General features: G+C 38.6%; 1 protein-coding gene across 1 annotated transcript in view; it reads right to left on the reverse strand.

The window, feature by feature from the left end:
• LOC139742646 (uncharacterized) overlaps positions 1-16468 on the reverse strand; it is a 31462-nt gene extending 14994 nt beyond the window's left edge. The window contains exons 1-8 of the mRNA XM_071653172.1: positions 16340-16468; positions 12792-15622; positions 11822-11916; positions 7953-8137; positions 6164-6276; positions 4852-4983; positions 1361-1613; positions 595-738 (exon numbers count right to left, since the gene is read on the reverse strand). Of these exons, the coding sequence (XP_071509273.1) occupies positions 595-738; positions 1361-1613; positions 4852-4983; positions 6164-6276; positions 7953-8137; positions 11822-11916; positions 12792-15622; positions 16340-16442 (3856 nt within the window). The 5' untranslated portion in view covers positions 16443-16468. The remainder of the gene's footprint in view (positions 1-594; positions 739-1360; positions 1614-4851; positions 4984-6163; positions 6277-7952; positions 8138-11821; positions 11917-12791; positions 15623-16339) is intronic.
• Positions 16469-17164: the final 696 nt, after the last annotated feature.

The raw sequence follows: 17164 nt of genomic DNA on the forward strand, positions 1-17164 counted from the left end.
GGATTGAGCATTATCATAGCGGAATTCCATCTTGATGTCATGTTGCTTTTAGTATAAAAACAGGAAAAAAATCAGGAAATTAACTCATTGAAAATTGGGGGAGGGGGGAACACACACACAAATACATTTATGAACTGCTAAGGTTTATAGAGCAAGACATATTGGCAAATCTGTGTGACATACCAGTAGATGTTGAACAGCTCTCTTTTCTGTTTGTACACATAAGTCACAAATTTTCATTTTTCTCAAGGGAAATAATTTCTTCAGACCTGTTGCTGGTATATGATAAGAGTAATATGATTTTGCATGTCCTCCTCAATGGATAAGTTGTGTCTGTGCCAAAATATTTGAGAAAAATGAATTCTATTTAGTTAAATTTTGTGCACAAAACAAATGGAGAGGTGCTCAACACCTACGTCATACAATGTCTATTTGTCTTTCTGCCTAAACTTTATCTGATCATAAGCATTTTTTGTGTGTCTGATTTCCCCCCCCCCCCCCCAAAGGTTCACTGATCTACTTCTCTGGTTTTTCTTTCATACGAAGCAACTTAATACAAGGATGGACCTTTTCCTTCCAGCTGGCATTACTCACGGTCACTACTGGTCACTTTCTTGGTCTCCTCTTCCTTGTAAATGAGGACATGTCCCGATACTTCTGATGGTCGAGGATAGCCGTTCTCTCGCAGCAGCGTCTCAGTGAGGATGAACGGTTTCAGTCTCTCGTAGAGCTGTGCTCCTACACATGATACAAGTATCAAAAGTAGAAGCTTTGGTAAGGCTTCACAGGAGAAGGAGATTGTCACTTCCAAAATTCCTCCAAATCGCTCCATATTTCACATGGTTATCCTTTTTTTTTTCAAATATCCTTAAATCAACAAAGGCTAAATTGCACAAGATTTTATCACAAAGTCATCAACCACACAAGTATTGAAAAAAAAAAACTTCCTAAAAACAGAAAATACTCAGGATGTAGAAGTGGCACTAAATATGCTTTTACAAAATAGCAAAATCAGCAATGAGAAGGCTCTATATTTTGAATTCCAAGCATTCGTAAAAAATCTTGTTCGTAACTCTTCTTTTTCTGACATGGTAGTGCCTACAATCACACAATTCTTAACCTTTTTTAAATTGCATATGCACCTTTAACCATCCTTGCTTTTACTCATAAATATCTCACTTTTATTTGTGATTGATATAAGATATAGTATGGTATGATACATGATATGATATGACATGACAATATATGATATGACATCATATCATATTAAATACTAGTATATTAGTCCATTTTCATCTAATGGCATTCCATGGAAGTTTTCTATGAGGCAAACCACAAAACTAAAGGGTTGTGTTCTCACCAGTGAAACTCTCCTTTTCTTGGCTGTGTGAGCTGCGATGGATACTGAAGGAAGTCTTGGCCGCAAGCTTCCCTCCCAGCACCGCCTCGTGCGAGATCACGTTCCGGGCTGACATCAGCGTCGGGGTGGACGGCGGGGAGTCCAGCTGGCTCGCCGTGACGTTCTGCAGTTTCTTCAGGGCATTCACACACAGGTTGAGGTAGATGTTGCGGCTGGAAGCCCTCTGGTAGACGACCTTCTCTTCCTCCAGTCCCTATGGAGAACCAAAGTGTGATGTCACAGCCATTCATCGCCATAGAAACTCGTTCAAGACAACCTCACCTTTTCTGGTCTGTGAACACTATTTTTGCAAACCATACTCGCACCTGGTTCCAAAACAAGCTGTGACAAGAGACTGTAACATCATCATTTCTGTATGCTATAGGCATCATCAATGGTTGGTTTCAACTACACCTCACAGACAACAAAACCTATCTTCATCAACAAAACAAAACAAAACAAACTAGAAATGTTGCTATGGCGACTGGTATGCCTCCGCCATAATGCATGATTCTCCTAATAGGTCCAGATAGTACATGTGGACAATGTGTGATTACATTTTCACAAAATTGGCAAAATATTAAAACGACAAGTTTGTCACAAATGTGTTAAATGTTCACCTTCCTTGACCTAGGTTTAATTGGATGAATAGGAGAGCATGTATTTGGGAGTTAAGGACTTTAACTTGACTTTGACCCATTCATAGGTTTATGCATTGAGTTATTTTCAAGTGCAGAGAAAAAGTGCAATTTCTGTATTGAATAGTAAATTGTTACCATTTTCATCTGGCCTTTGACCCTAAAATTAAAAAAATAATCACCGTCAGGCAGAACATGCATACAATGTAAATATGTAGCACGTTTCAAGATAACTTGAGCCACTTCCGAGATACATTGTATGGAGGAAAAGCTTAGTTCAGCACTTTCACTTGATCTTTGACCTTTTGACCTTTGAGGCAAAAACAAAAGAAAAAGAAACTTTCCAAAGAATCTCTGTTAGGTTATGCATGCCTACACCAAGTGTTAAAGAAATAATAATCCTGCCAGCATTGCATAAACATGACGGAAATAGTAAAATTTTGAAGTGTTTCCCTTGACCTTTGACCCCTGACCTTTGACCCCATGAACCCTAAATTTTCTAGATAATCACTGCCAGTCAGTACATGTATATGTACTATGCTCTATGAAGATACCTTGCACAATTTCAAAGGTACAGAGAAAAGAGGTGAAGTTTTGATATTTTTACTTGACCTTTTGACCTTTGATCTTCGACCTCATGACCCAAACTTTCACCAGAGAATCTTAATCGGGTAATACATGTATACACTAAGTTTCAAGAAAATATCTTCAGGCATTGCATAGATATGGTGAAAATAGTGAAATTTTATGTATTTGACCTTGACCTTTTGACCTTTGACCTTGAGCATGTGCACCCAAAAGTTGATAGGCACAACTTCACCCCCTAATACACATACATGCCAAGTTTCATTAGGATACCTCAAAAGGTTTTGATAGTTACCCTGTCCACAAAATTCATTACGGATGGACGGAAGGACGGAGGGACAGACGGACAACCCGAAAACATAATGCCTCCGGCACCACTTCGTGGCGGAGGCATAAAAACAGAAATTGACATTTGTCACTATTGTAAAAGTGGAAATTTTCGCGGTGTTGAAATTTTTGCGCATTTCACGCAACCAGAAGCTAGCACAAAAATTAAATGCATAAAAATATTTTTGCTTGCCGTATGTTCCAGTGGTTGATTTCTTGATTTTGCAGAATTAAAAACACGCAAAACTCATCTTATCCGGCCGAGCACGACAAATTACTTGCACCAAAATATCCACTTTTACAGTATTACAGCACATTCGCTCAAGTCCTACACATATTTGGGGTCGTAACATGATGATGCTTGCCTATGTTAAATTTTGTAGAAGAAACATAGCAAAGAAAAGAAGAAGTAAAGAACCCACGTCATAAAATACCAGCAGAGCATAGGTTGGCTTTATCATAAGACAGTATGTCCTGTAAGTTCCTTATATATTTTCTGTTGTCTGAAATTCTCACTTCCTTGTTTTCACCCCTCTACCTTTCTCCTCTTTTTTTCTCACTTTCCATCTTTAACCTGTTGAGGATGGACTGATTTTGCTACAACAGGCATTTAACATAGACACCTGCCCGAGTATACTCGGGACTCATCCTCAACGGGTTAACTTCTTACTCTTACTAGTTCCTTCTTGCATGGTGCATCAGGCCACACTGTAGGAGTTCATCCTGCTCTTTCTTTCGATTTTATCAAATAAATCATACTTCTTCTTATCATGGTTTACCATTCCATATGACCAATATTCACATTAACACAATAATCCCCATTGTTATTCATGACAGCATGTTTATATCCTTGATTTTGGACAATATTGAATTTAACATTATATTCGACATTGACGAACGAGACAATTTTACAGACATAACTCCAACTTTGACAATCATCATAGATTGTGTGTTACACCCTACAAATGTTGGGACGAAGAACAACTTTTTTTTTTTAATTCATTTCACTTTCATCATCTAGACCTTACTTTCTCGGCCAGTGGCCATGCTGGTCCACAAAAGTATGGACAGCTGTGAAACTTTTTGCAGGAAGGTAGTCTTCAATCAAGCCCAATGTCACATATGTGACCCTGCACCTCAAAACAAACAAAAAGTCGCCAGATATGAATTTTTAGTTAAGCCCATATTCTGAAAGAGCAGACTTTAAGCTTAAAAATGATGTATAACTCAAATGAAATGGACTCTCCTAACCTATCTAAATATTGGAAAGAAAGCACAAACTCAGGAAAAGTGTGAACTGAGAAAAGAGGCTCTGAAGTACAGTGTCTATTCAAGCACTTAATCTTTACCAAACCGTGCTGGCTGTGCGATGAATGGGACAAAAAACAGGAAGTAAACCACCAGAGTAACAACAATGAAGGGATTATCAGATTAAACTGAAATTAAGCATGATTCATGAACACATTCTGTCCATAATTAATGCCAACTTTCAAAGCAGTAGCACTATCCTCTCAAAAGTTATTAGAGTTGAAAGTGAAGAGTGTGGACAAGGTTTTTCAGAAATGAAAAAGGGATTCTAAAGACACACATAATCACACTATTCTACCAAATATGTTCGAGATAAACTGCTAAAAAAACACACTTTCCTGCCCGTTTTATGATACCAAATTTTAGCAAAATGTAAAAGAAGACCCGCTCTTTCAGAAAATATGAAAAAGTCAAGTTCGGCTAGATTGACCCATTTCACTTATTTTCAGTCCTGCATCTATTATGTACTCATCCTGGCAGTTTCCATGAATTTGTCAACCATGTTTGTTCACAAGAGTGCTAAAAACAGAAATGACATTCCTATGTAGAATATGTCATCATTTAGATCCCATGTGTCATGCATACAATAATTACCTTCTCAAAGGCTTCTTTTTCTGTCCTGGCCGTTTTGACGATCTCGTCGATGAATACGTTGAGATAGCGCTGCCTGATGTTGGTCGGCACCTTGTTGCTCCGGTCCGGAACCACCATGGGTCTCTTGCTCGACTTATATAATACACAAAATAAGACAACAGGTGCATGGGCGTGTCATCAAATCTCTTTAAGTTTCAAATAAAGATATGGATAGAGTATAAAAGGAAAAGAAAAGCGATAAAGTTATCTCTATTGTTCTTTGTCCTTACTATCTTTGTATGACTACCTTTGCTACTATACATAGTACAATCATTACTATTCTGGCTCACATTATGTAAGGAGTTCTCTGAAAAAAAAATGCAAGTATGATATAAGCTTAACTTCTCTTTCTTTTTATGAATTGAAAATTCTCACTTTCGTCTTCATTTTCATCACTTCCATGGCTATAATAATTTCAAGTTTTACTTTTACCTTTATAAACATAGTCATAACTATCTGTATCACTGACTCCTCCATAACATTTCTATTATGTCTTAGTCAAAGACAGCAGATTTACTATGGAGAGTAGAAGAAAAAGAATATACATACATTCAAGTGCAAGTGATATGGGTGAATTCACATTGCTAAGAAACCAGTTGATTCATTTAACATGAGACCCTTAGATCTCTATAGATACACTGTGTGGTTCCATGACATTTGCTCTAGGGTCAATTGCTCCCATGATGCATCTGCACACTAGGCCAAACATAAATTCTGCCTACAATCACAACCCTAACCCTAATCCTCACATCAAACCAAACCTAAAACCCTGTCTTAGGCCTAATCCCAGGTTTTTGGAGAAAATAAGAGCGGAGCAATTGTCCCAGAGCAAATGTGTCACCACACTTTGCACAGGATCATCCAGTTTCTATAGACCGATTCGGATTCGTTGAGGGCAGCAGACAATTTGTGGCACTGGGCGCAGCCATAAGCTCAAATTCCGGTGTCCCAGCCTACCCCCCTCCTCTCCCCCACCCCACGGGCAACATGTTTATCGCGCACTTGTAGCAGGAGTATGTGCACTTGTTACAAAGGTTCGCGCACTAAGCAAGCATCCGCGCACTCAGTACAAGACGCCTATTGGCTAAAGCAACCATGCATCAGTTTTTCATTCCGTGCACGTGTTAATATAGGGAGGAGGTGGGGGAGAGGGAGGGGGGGTCGGCTATGACACCGCAGTAATGGCGCTGCCAATGCCGATAATACACATAACGCGTCACAGAATCAGTCAATAGACTCTTTAATACTTAAAACATCTGAAGGTTACACTCACTGATTTGGGCATATGAGCCACCCTCTTTGCTGATTTTGCGTTCGACATCGCTGTCGTCTTGTTGGATGGGTTTGATCCCATTGTGAGGCGCTGTAATGTTGAGTTGGTTGTCCCTTAATTAAAGTGACAGAAAACATTGCAGATTTTAGCTACAGTGTGTTCTCTGACAGCAATAGCTGTCAGAGAACACTTGTGATTTTGTTTTCCGTTAAACATTGTATTATAGATATATTTTGTGTCATTACAATGTAACAATTTCATTTGATTTGTCTAAATTAAGGCTACAAAAAGCGTCAAAAAAAATAACAAATTTGATTCATGTGGTTAATTGCAGTGTTATGTAATTTAATGTACAAAGAGTGCAACATAAAATATGTTCATCAAATATCATCTGTAGGTGAAATATCATGGGTAAACTGGCCAGTCTTAAAACAAGACCGACACCATAACAAACAGCACATCAAAAACCTGCAAAATGTTGAATATCTTGCAAAACTGTGCCTATACAATGTGATGTTATATGTGCTGTTGAATTGGAGTCTCAGCACTTGGGCTGTGTCTACGAGAATGCATCATTCCTCTGTATGAATACCTTCACTGATTCCATTATGCAGTTAGATGCCATTTACTGGTAAGCTAAGCTTACCTAGCCATCTTCATGGCATTCAGGTAAACTCTTTCAAACACTTGGCCATGATGTAAGTGAGACGAACTCACTTGAGATAACAATGCAGTGAAGTCTTGCATGAAGGCTAGGAAGATTAACAGATTTCCTCCTCATTGACAGCTAGTTTCAGGCACTATGCAGAGCAGCAATGAAAGCACTCAAGTGGATATGGCAAAGCAGAGTGAAAGTTAACCCAAATGCCACCAGGAATTAGACAAGCCATGTATAGGCTCCTATGGTGACTAGCATATCTTGGGAGGTAAGGGGATAAATTCTCCATCAGAGCAGTTTAAACTCCTGCTTTCTATTCAGCACAGATTTAGTGTGATATGGAGGGGGGGGGGGGGGGGGGGGCTGTCACTACAGAAGCAAATGATCCTTGCCTATCACCAATGTCCTTCTTACAGAGGAGAAACTTCCCTGATGTTTTCTGTAAGTGGAGCTTTGTGAGGGTAGCATTAAATTACTGGGATAATTACATTATTTTTTTTTCTCTCTTTCTAACATGACTGAGACTGCTTTACTGATATATCATCAAATAACACACTTGACCGAGAATACAAGATTGCAGCAATATGTATGGAGAGAATGAAAAAGTAAAAGTTACAGCTCACTATTTTTTCATAAAGATTTTTAAGAAGATTGTTATTGATCAATGGACAGCAACATGTACAATTCAGCCTCCAGCTGTGAAAGGGTGAATATGCGGTGCAATTATCAATTTGTGTAAACCAATATGACATATTATGTTTTGAAATTAAAGAAAAAAATTTATGTACCATCCAAACTAAATACATCTTTTAAGATGAATCATCTTTTTCTAGAGATGTTAGGAAAAGGAGTCTCATCATTTTTCCCCTTTTCCTCTACTTTCTCCCTCTTCTTCGAATTTTCTTCTGCTCTATATCATCCTCTCCTTTCTTTCTTTTTCTTCTTTTCTTGTTTCTTCTCCCATTTCTATTTCTTCTTTTTCTTGTTCTTCTAATATCTTTAGTGCAATGAGGCTATTTCCATCATTACAAATTGGAATGGATTTTTTTTTTTTTTTGTGAATGAAATGGAATTGGTTCTATACCTGAAATTAATGGAATCTATAATCTATAAATGGAATCGGTTCTATACCTGGCTGGTGGGCAATCCTCTTTCTCCCCGTGATGGACAAGCCCTCCGGGTTCTGCCGACCTCCGCTGGCCTCCTCCTCCTGTGAGGACCTCCGAACCCTCTCTTGCATCATCTGGTAGCGATTGTAGCACATCTGGGCGGGGCTGGGCCTGGCATTTGCTGCTTTCTTGGGCTGCTCCCTCCTCCTCTTTGGATCCTAGAAGTTAATTTTCCATGACATCCAGGAAAAAAATACTGCAAGTCCAAAAGTAGCCTTTATGGTATTTGTATTTAAAGCAGCACTCTTTTTTCTTTAATCATTTTTTTTTCTTCAAAGCCTGTGTTAAAAATCTCACTGCAGTTAAAAATGTCATGTCTTTTCCTATGGGCAAAAGCTTACATGTATGTAAAAGAATATAAAAAAACAAACAAACATGTATACTCACAGGGAAAAGCCTACTTTCAGAGAAAGATATTGCAATGATAGCAAAACATCTATACGCAATATATCAGTAAACCCATGGCCTAAATGTAACAAAATTGAATTTCATAATGATTTATAATATGTTCTGTTCAAAGCATTTCCAGTAAAGCAAACTGTTATTTGATATCTTGATCCTGCAACTTGTGGGAGAAATGAATCTGTGAACATAAGCCACAGCTCATCAATTTCACTGACATACATCTATACCAAAATGTGCACCGAGTTTACACTTGAGTATTACCAGTATGTAACATTTAACAACAGAGGGACACATTTCCTGCAAACGTGAGACACGACTGCAGCAGTCTTAGAATGAATATCTACCATATGGGCAATTCCACGGTAACTGACGTTACGCGTAAGGATTTTCATGAAATTGTTTATGTTGTAGTTTTGTGAATGAAAGCACCTGGGGCTTGTAATTAGCATTGATGAATGAGTTCATGAGAATGAAGAAATGGGTGGAAAGTTTTTCTCTCAAACTGCATTTCTTATCACATAGCAAGTGAAAATGTGTCGGTAACTGACGTTACGGAAAAAGGACATGGGAAATTATGGAGTAGATTTAAATGGAAATATCTCATGTCCCTGACATCTAAACTTTATGTGCTTTATATGGCAATATACCTAGGTTCTTGGGAACAGGTGTGCAAAATAATGTGCACTTTAGATATTTCCTTTTAGCACCATGCCAATTTCAATGAAGGCATGACGGTAACTGACGTTACGTAACTGACGTTACGCTTACATTTGCCATAGGGTTTACACATGGAAAATCATGATTAGGAATAGTTTTGTGATATTTTATAATTCTGACCTTTCAGAGTGATTTGTTTGATATGGAATCATAGCTTGGTTCACCAATTACAAATACCCAAATGAAATGAAACATTAGTCCATTTTCTTTGTGTTTAATGAAAACTTAAAGGGAAACATGTCAGTAACTGACGTTACGTAACTGACGTTACACATACTTTTGCTATGGGGTTTACAAAGAACTAACTTATTTAACAGGTTATTATACTGCTGCAGTATACCAGTAACAATCCGAGGCATTTACTTAGCAACAAATTAAAACAAAATCTAAAGGCACAAATGGGGTGGGGCCCTTAGGGGGCAAGCTCCCCCCCCCCCCCCATGCCATAGCACAGTTGAGCAAAAATAATGTAAATGCACCAGAGGATATTTCTTGACATTTGTCTTAAGATTGAAATTTTATTCAACAGTTATGATTACACAGAGCCATTTAGATTCAGCAGTTCCAAGTATCTAATATTGACATAACTAAGGGGTTTTTTTGGTTTTTTTTTATGAACAGGAAAGTTTCTATCTAGAGTACCCCACCCATAATGCCCTGAAGTACTACACAAAACACAGATATTTTTGTGTGTGAAAAAAAAAACCATATCTTTCAGGTCATGGGGAAAAACACATACAAATAAAAGTATTTAAGTGAAATCCACTGTGATATATTCTTTCTCCTTTTCTTTATTTTACTCCTTCTCCCTCAAGGCATTGTTAGGGCCACAAATAACAAAATGATCTCCATTATCAATAATGATTTATATGATTAGTGTTACACTTTTAATATTTTTTCTGTGAAGAAGAAGCATGCTTTTTTGGTCAAAGGGGCATTTGTTTATTCCTTGCTTGAAGGAATGTAATTGTTTTTCTTTTCCTTTTCACTGGTATATCAAGGCTTGCAAATACATCCCAGATACCAAGAAATAGGACTTTGCAATGAAAGAATTTTAAGATCAATATAAACGAATCTTCCTGTTCATAATTATCATGTATTACACAAATGTCCCTGCATGAATGAAATAAAGTAATCAACAAATATGAACAGTTTTTTTATTTTACTCTAGAATCACCTCTCACTTTGAGCAACATTATTGTTAAACGTTGAGCAACATCAGTGTTAGTTTCAAACAGTAATGACAGTACATGCCTTATGTCAGGCCTGCTTATGTACCATTTCAAGATGTGCCATATTAACTAAACCAAACATATAAGTGCAAGCGAAGAAATATATCTCTTCCTGCATTTGCATTGAGGTAGAAACTTCACTAAGCTTCCAGAAAAAAAAAAAGAAAAATGCTAGCAAAAGTAGTCATTAGTAAAGATTATGAAACTGTTGGTATACAGCTGTACACAAGCTTTTTAATAGAAAAAGGTGGTTACCATGCAACCACATAATTGATTAGGCCTACAAATTTGGTAGCTTTATCGTCCCGTAGGACTGTGAATGTACTGTATAGTAATTTGAGTGCATTATATATTGCATGTGGTAAACCTAAACTTCCAGATGATTTAACCTTAAACTTGTGCTGAACCGAAAATCAAAAGCTCAAGCCCCCTCCACCAAAAAAAATATAAATAAATAAATAAAATAAAATGAACCACAAAAAATGTATCCATGGACATACAGTGTACCATGGTGATGACGTCATTCCCTATCAAAGGGATTGCTGCTCTTTGTTGATAACCTTTGACTTCCCAGGTGTATTGAATGGCCTAAAGTCAAAAAAATTGCCTAAGTTATAATTACTGTCATGGTAACTGACGTTACATACTGGTATATGATGTTTCGGTAACTGACGTTACACATTTTGATGTGTTCATTTGACTCTCCAGTATGCCAAGTATCCTTATTTTCTGGTATTGAAAGGAAGGCATACGGGCATACATTAGAAATCCTAAGTTACATCATACAGCTCACTTTCTTTGATGAATAAAGTTCAAAATTCCTTGTTTTTGGTAACTGACGTTACATCCATCATTGTCAAACTAATTAAAAGTTTTTATGAAATTCTTTAACGCAACCAGCTTTTTCTTTCTATCATGTGGTAAAAGACATGTCTGGTAACTGCATACATATAAAAGATTGTTGTTTAGAGTACTAGTAAAGTGGATATACAGAGGGTAAATTATGTGACAATACACTCTTTCTCACCATTGAGTTATAGGCATATTTTGGCAGCCATTTTGAAAATCAAAATGGCCGCTTTTATTGAAAAAAATTCTGATTCTTAAAACTTCAACTCAAGTATTGTCTGAAAATGTATGGTGTTTGAAACAAATATCATTTTGAATTTTCGGCATCTGTGTCCTACATACCGTGGAATTGCCCATATGGACAAGACAATGACATTTCTTGTGCAGAACAAGACTTAAAATTCGAGAGCATCATTTTCCTGTTAAAAAGGTATGGTATAGTTTTTTGTTGAGATGGGGCTTCAGGTTTCCAACTTTTTTTTTTGTGAGATAAAGAGAAACACCCTATGAAATATGACAGAGCATGTAATGCTAAGAGGAATTCAAAGTTCATTTGATGAAAATTGGTTTTGAAATGGCCGAGATATCCAAAACAGGGATCCTAATAAAAGGATCTGCCTGACCGAACTTACGTACCCCAAACTTGGACTTGTGGGCAACTCTTTGTTTGCCACTCTGCGCCGAGGTCTCAGCATCTTCATTCCTAGTCTGTGATGTTGATCTCTGTATATAGAGTAGAGGAGTATATCCAATACCACCGGTGTCAAACTACTGAATAAGCAATACAGCTTACTTCTTGTATTTCACAAGCAAGAACTTTCCGCTTTGAAGATAAACTGCATGGTGCCAGTGCAGTTGTGCAGAGCATGTCATTGATTCGGTAATTTGAAATGTTTAAAGATGTTTCAATTTTTATACATTTATTTATTTTTTTATTTTTTTTTTTGGGGGGGGTGGTGATTCTTGGAAACAAGTGAAATACAATAATATCTCACTTTCACATCATAAACATTTCGAATAATCATTGAGTTCATATCTGCTGTGTGTAGTGGAATGGCAGTCTTGGTATACAAATTGAAATATTACCTACCTCGGTACTCTGATATTTGTTGTAACACATAAATTTGGTATTCATATAGAACTTGACAGCAACAAATTTCAAGTTTCAGGCTGATATAGTATCATTTGTATGTGAGTGTGTACACCTTTTATCAAGAATTTAAAATAATACATCCTCAGAGAATGACTGAAATGGCCAAAGTCTGTAAAAGGGACAGCATTGATTTATTCAGAGGGGTGAATTTTTGACATTTTTTTTTTTACCAATAACGACCAGCAGCAGTGTTTCTTAAATCCATAATTTGTCCTTGACTCTATCAAAAACAAATTGTTTCATCATTGATCACTGAAATAGAAATAAGGCTGATATCCCTTCTACAAAGTGTTTTTATGTCACATGAGCTCCCATTGTAACATTGCTCCCTTGCAACAGAAAATGCTGAAAGACTGTACCATGTATTGAATTCTCAATACCACCAACAGCAATGTTGCATAAGATGTCAAAGAGTAGGTTTTGCTGTGAGGAGTGAAGGGCTTACCACAAAATGAGATTTGCTCTGCTCCCTCAAACGCTGTCCATCCTCTTGGAAAATCCTCAGGCACTCGTCAAACGTATCTTCTTCAGAGCTATCTTCCAAAAATCTCTTCAGGTCATCTCTGTCATCACCTACAGATTCACAGGCATCGTCTTCAGAGTCACTATCATCATCGATGTCGGATGGTAGATCCCTGAGAACATCAGGGTCATCCTCATCGGAGCTGGATACCACACCCCCTCTGATCTTCTTGCCCAAGGTGGTGCGAAAAGGCTTAGTCTCTTTCAGGGGGCTCCTTACGTCCACTGAAGGTCTCCTCGGCAGGGAGGTTTTCTTGAGATGTGCAGCATTGGAGCCAACAGGAGCTTTGCCGCGCTTTTGTTCACTTCCACCAAGTCCACTGGACTTGGCTTTATTAGGCTTGTGAATGAAACTATCATGTGGTCCTTTATTTTTCACTGGACTAAAACTAGACGTGGATTTCACTTCCTTCTTCACACTCGGTGGTTTCTTACTGCTTCCAATTGACAGAGAATTTGATTTTTGGACACTACTCTTAATAGTTGCCTTGGGCTTTGGTTTCAACTGTCCATCTGGCCTTGAATTTGAGTTTCGGACTTTCACCTCCTCTTCTGCTTCATCGCTATCATCGCCGAAGAGATCAAGTTCAACGAGCTTACTATCTTCGGCAGACCTTGACGAGGAGAATGTTCTGAGGCGCTTTGCAGCCTGGAGGTCACCCTGGGAAGCCGACCTCTTTTTGATGGCTAGAGTATCCTCCTTCATTCTCTGCTTTGCCTTCAGAGGGATTGATTTTGAAGCAGCTGATGCTCCGGCAGAACTTCCCGATGGCGCTTTTGAAGATTGAGGCCTGCGTGACTTTGGCTTATCATCATCATCATCTTCAACTTCTGAGTCGGAATCATTGGCAATGGCAAAAAGATCAAAGTTGCACTCTCTAACAGAAGGTTTCTTTACGATGCGCTTTTGCGATTTTTCTATGCTTGCAAACACACTGCGATCACTCTTCATAGTTTTTTCCACCCGCACCGCGTTTTCTTTGTGTTTACTTGACATGGGATACTTTCCTTTTTGCACAACATTTTTCGCTTTAGTCTGATTTAATGATGGCTGCTTTTCAACACTATCTACAGAATTTGACCTTGGCTTTTTACTGTGTACCGTCGATATTTCAACAAGGTCAGAGTTGTCACAGTTCTTTTCATTTGCCTTCACGCATTGCTGCTCCTTTTTCACTTTCTGCCGTTTCTGAAAGAAATCTTCGAGCTGTTTGGATGACACTTTTGTTTTGGGAGTACTTACAGATTTCACATTACCACCGTCATGTAGACTGATTGACTTTGCTCCCTCCTTTGTGATGGCAGCATGTTTGTTTGCACTTTCAGGCATAATTTTCCTGTCTGTCATGGGCTGAGGATGTTTATTTGATGACTGTTTTTCTTTTGTCTCGCTTAGTGCTTCACTTTGCAATTTCTTACTTTTACTTGACTGATTCATTTCATTTTTCTCTCTTGATGTAGTCCTTTTGACACTGGTCTTTTCTTTGCTGGGGGAAGTCTTCACCATGACCTGTTTGTTTTCACTTTTCTGAACTAGTTTTTCCTCTTTCTTTGACTTAGAATTTGACAAATTTTTTGTTATGTCAGCTTTACGTGATTTCATTTTGAGAATCTTTCGACTTTCAGCATCATTTTTGCTCCAAGCTCTTTTGTCGGCTTTAGAGGGAGACTGAATGTCATCGTGTTCCCATTCATTGTCGACCCCACTCGGAAATGGCTCATTTGATGAAGTTGAGTATGTAGGGAGATCCCTCTTCATGTCATGTGGAGCAGAGAAACCACTGCAGGGGTCATACTCTAACTGCAGTTTGGAACAACTTTGGTCACCATGAGAGTATTGAGGAGAATACTTGTTCCTTTGGTATTCTTCTTCTCCAAACAGAGGTATGCCAGCAGAATGAAAGCTGGTAGTTTGAACATCGAATTCAGTGTCATCAGTTGAAAATTGATATGAATTTTGGTCTCTCTCGGGATCTGGACTATAACTGTCACACTGGTTGTCTAAAAAATCTCCTGGAACTTGCGAAGTTTTTGTGGGGACATAGGAGGGCTTATCACAAACACCTGAAGAATGATCATCAAGACCTGCTTCTTCTTTTGATTCCATGCATGATGAGAATGGGTCATACTCTAAATCCTCCTCATTCCCTCCACTCAACTGCCTACACAGACTCTTTGGAGTCTTGGTTGTTATAGTAACACCACCATATGAATGTGTCTCAATGATGACATCTTCACTGTCAGATTCAGGCATCCCTGACTGCAAATTCCTTCCCAATCCTCCTCCTCCTCTTCCTCCTCCTCCACCTTTTTCATGGCTTGTATGATGAACAGTTAAGCCATCTCCATCTACATCAACATCATCAGCAATAGTCTCCCCAGCCAGAATATTCTTTTCATTATCATCATCATCACCTCTGTCACAGGAATCATTTCCTGCAGCCCCCATCGCCTCTAATTCTGCCAGTGGAGTTGGGGTGTAACTTGATCGGTTCAGCCGGAGGTCAGTTTCCAAGTCATCTCCAGCTGACCCGCTCGGGTCTCCCGTCTCCTCTGCATCATGGGATGAAGAGTCTGGGTCAGGCTTCTTGCACAGAAACAGTGGCGTGGGCACATACCTGATAGGCTTGGCAGTGGGTTTCCTATCTTTATGTCTGCGGTGGGAAGGTAAGCTGCCACTCTCGAGTGCTGGCTTTGAAGATCCCTTTCTTTCTTCAGCATTCTTGACTGCCGGAGTGTCTTGAAGTGATGGAACTATATCATACAACCCACAGAAATTAGAAATATAAGAAAGCATTTATACAAGAGCATAAAAGAGGAGTTGTGTTAACATTCACAGACACAAGAGGTTGAGGAAATAAAACACCCAATGCTTCAACAGAATTTGAATTGAGCCCATAATGGGTATGTGATGAAAAATGTCAGTTTGGAGTAACATATTTACTCATCACTGTCAAAGTTGTGGTCTTCTCCAATGCTTTCCTTCACTAGATTTTAGTACTAGTAGCACTCACAACTATTGAACTTTATAATGAAATGAGTACCGGTATTTTTCTCACATTTCCTCTAGTATCACATACCACGAACGTTACCAGGTGCCACAATGCAATGACTGCACAAAAGGCATTATATGTAAACATGTACAGTGTAAAATACAAATTCTAGAAGTAGGCACTTGCCTCACTTCACCTCATATTACAATCACAAGTCTGCATTCTACACACCATTTTTAGTAGTTATTCAAGTAGACATAGACAAGATAGAGTCTATTTACTCTAGGTCATAGAGGTCTATAATGATTTCTTACTAGGTATCTACACTGATCTCGACTAGTTTATAGGGCAACAAGTGAACTTGAGTTGAGTCAATTGACAAATTCTTACTCAACTGACTGTATTTACTCTAAGTCGATTTCTTGTTGATACAAACTGAGAAAGTAAATCTAAGTACACTGTGTACTTCGTATCGTACCTCTTCGAATGTGTCTAAAGTGGCAGTATGGACGTTTGCATCTGTTTTCTGCATCATTTTCTGGACACAGTACGCCCCGAAAGAAGCCAGACGTGGCAAACATGCTGTATAATGAGGTTTGCCGTGAGTTCTAACGTTACGTGGTTGTGCTTGAAGTGTCCCCTTGTCTTTGCAAAGGATTCATCGGATGTGAAGACAGATGGAATTTCAAAATCCCAAAAATGTAGAAAGGCTGTCGTTGCAATGCTGTGTAACATAACAGATCCACTCAGTATACGAAAATCTACAATCATACGTGGACGGATGTTCACAGCCGTGTGTGTGTGTGTGTGGTGCTGGTGGTAGCGGTAATCCAAGCCGCACTTTTCCCGTGCGATGTCCGATGGCTGTCCGCTCTTCAGGTCACCGGGATGGAATGGGGTGAGATCCTATTTTCGGGAGGTGCATCAAGATGAGTAGTTGCTTTCAGATGGTATTAATACATCGGTTTGTTTAGGATATAAAGTATTTTCATAATACGAAGTTTACTTTATACCCACATCCATAAGCCACAAAAGTTCATCTTGACAAAGACTCCGGCGTGCACCTATACAACTCCTTCTCCTTTACATAAATATTGCACCACAGACAGTACAGATGCACTGTACTCACGCTCGTTGGGGGCCATTGCCAGTGTACATGGGCATTTCCGTGAGTTGTGCGACATGACCACCAAAATTTTACCCGCATATTTCAGGACAACTGATAATCTTACTTTGTTAGCCATAGTTTGAAGTGTGTGAAACCAACTTTACCTTTAAGAAAAGTTCCCTTTTGTACATTTTT

Source organism: Diadema antillarum, unplaced genomic scaffold (genome assembly GCF_040938485.1).
Source record: "Diadema antillarum isolate AM-2024a unplaced genomic scaffold, OU_Dant_1.0 seq00001011_RagTag, whole genome shotgun sequence".
Taxonomy (NCBI): Eukaryota; Metazoa; Echinodermata; class Echinoidea; order Diadematoida; family Diadematidae; genus Diadema; species Diadema antillarum.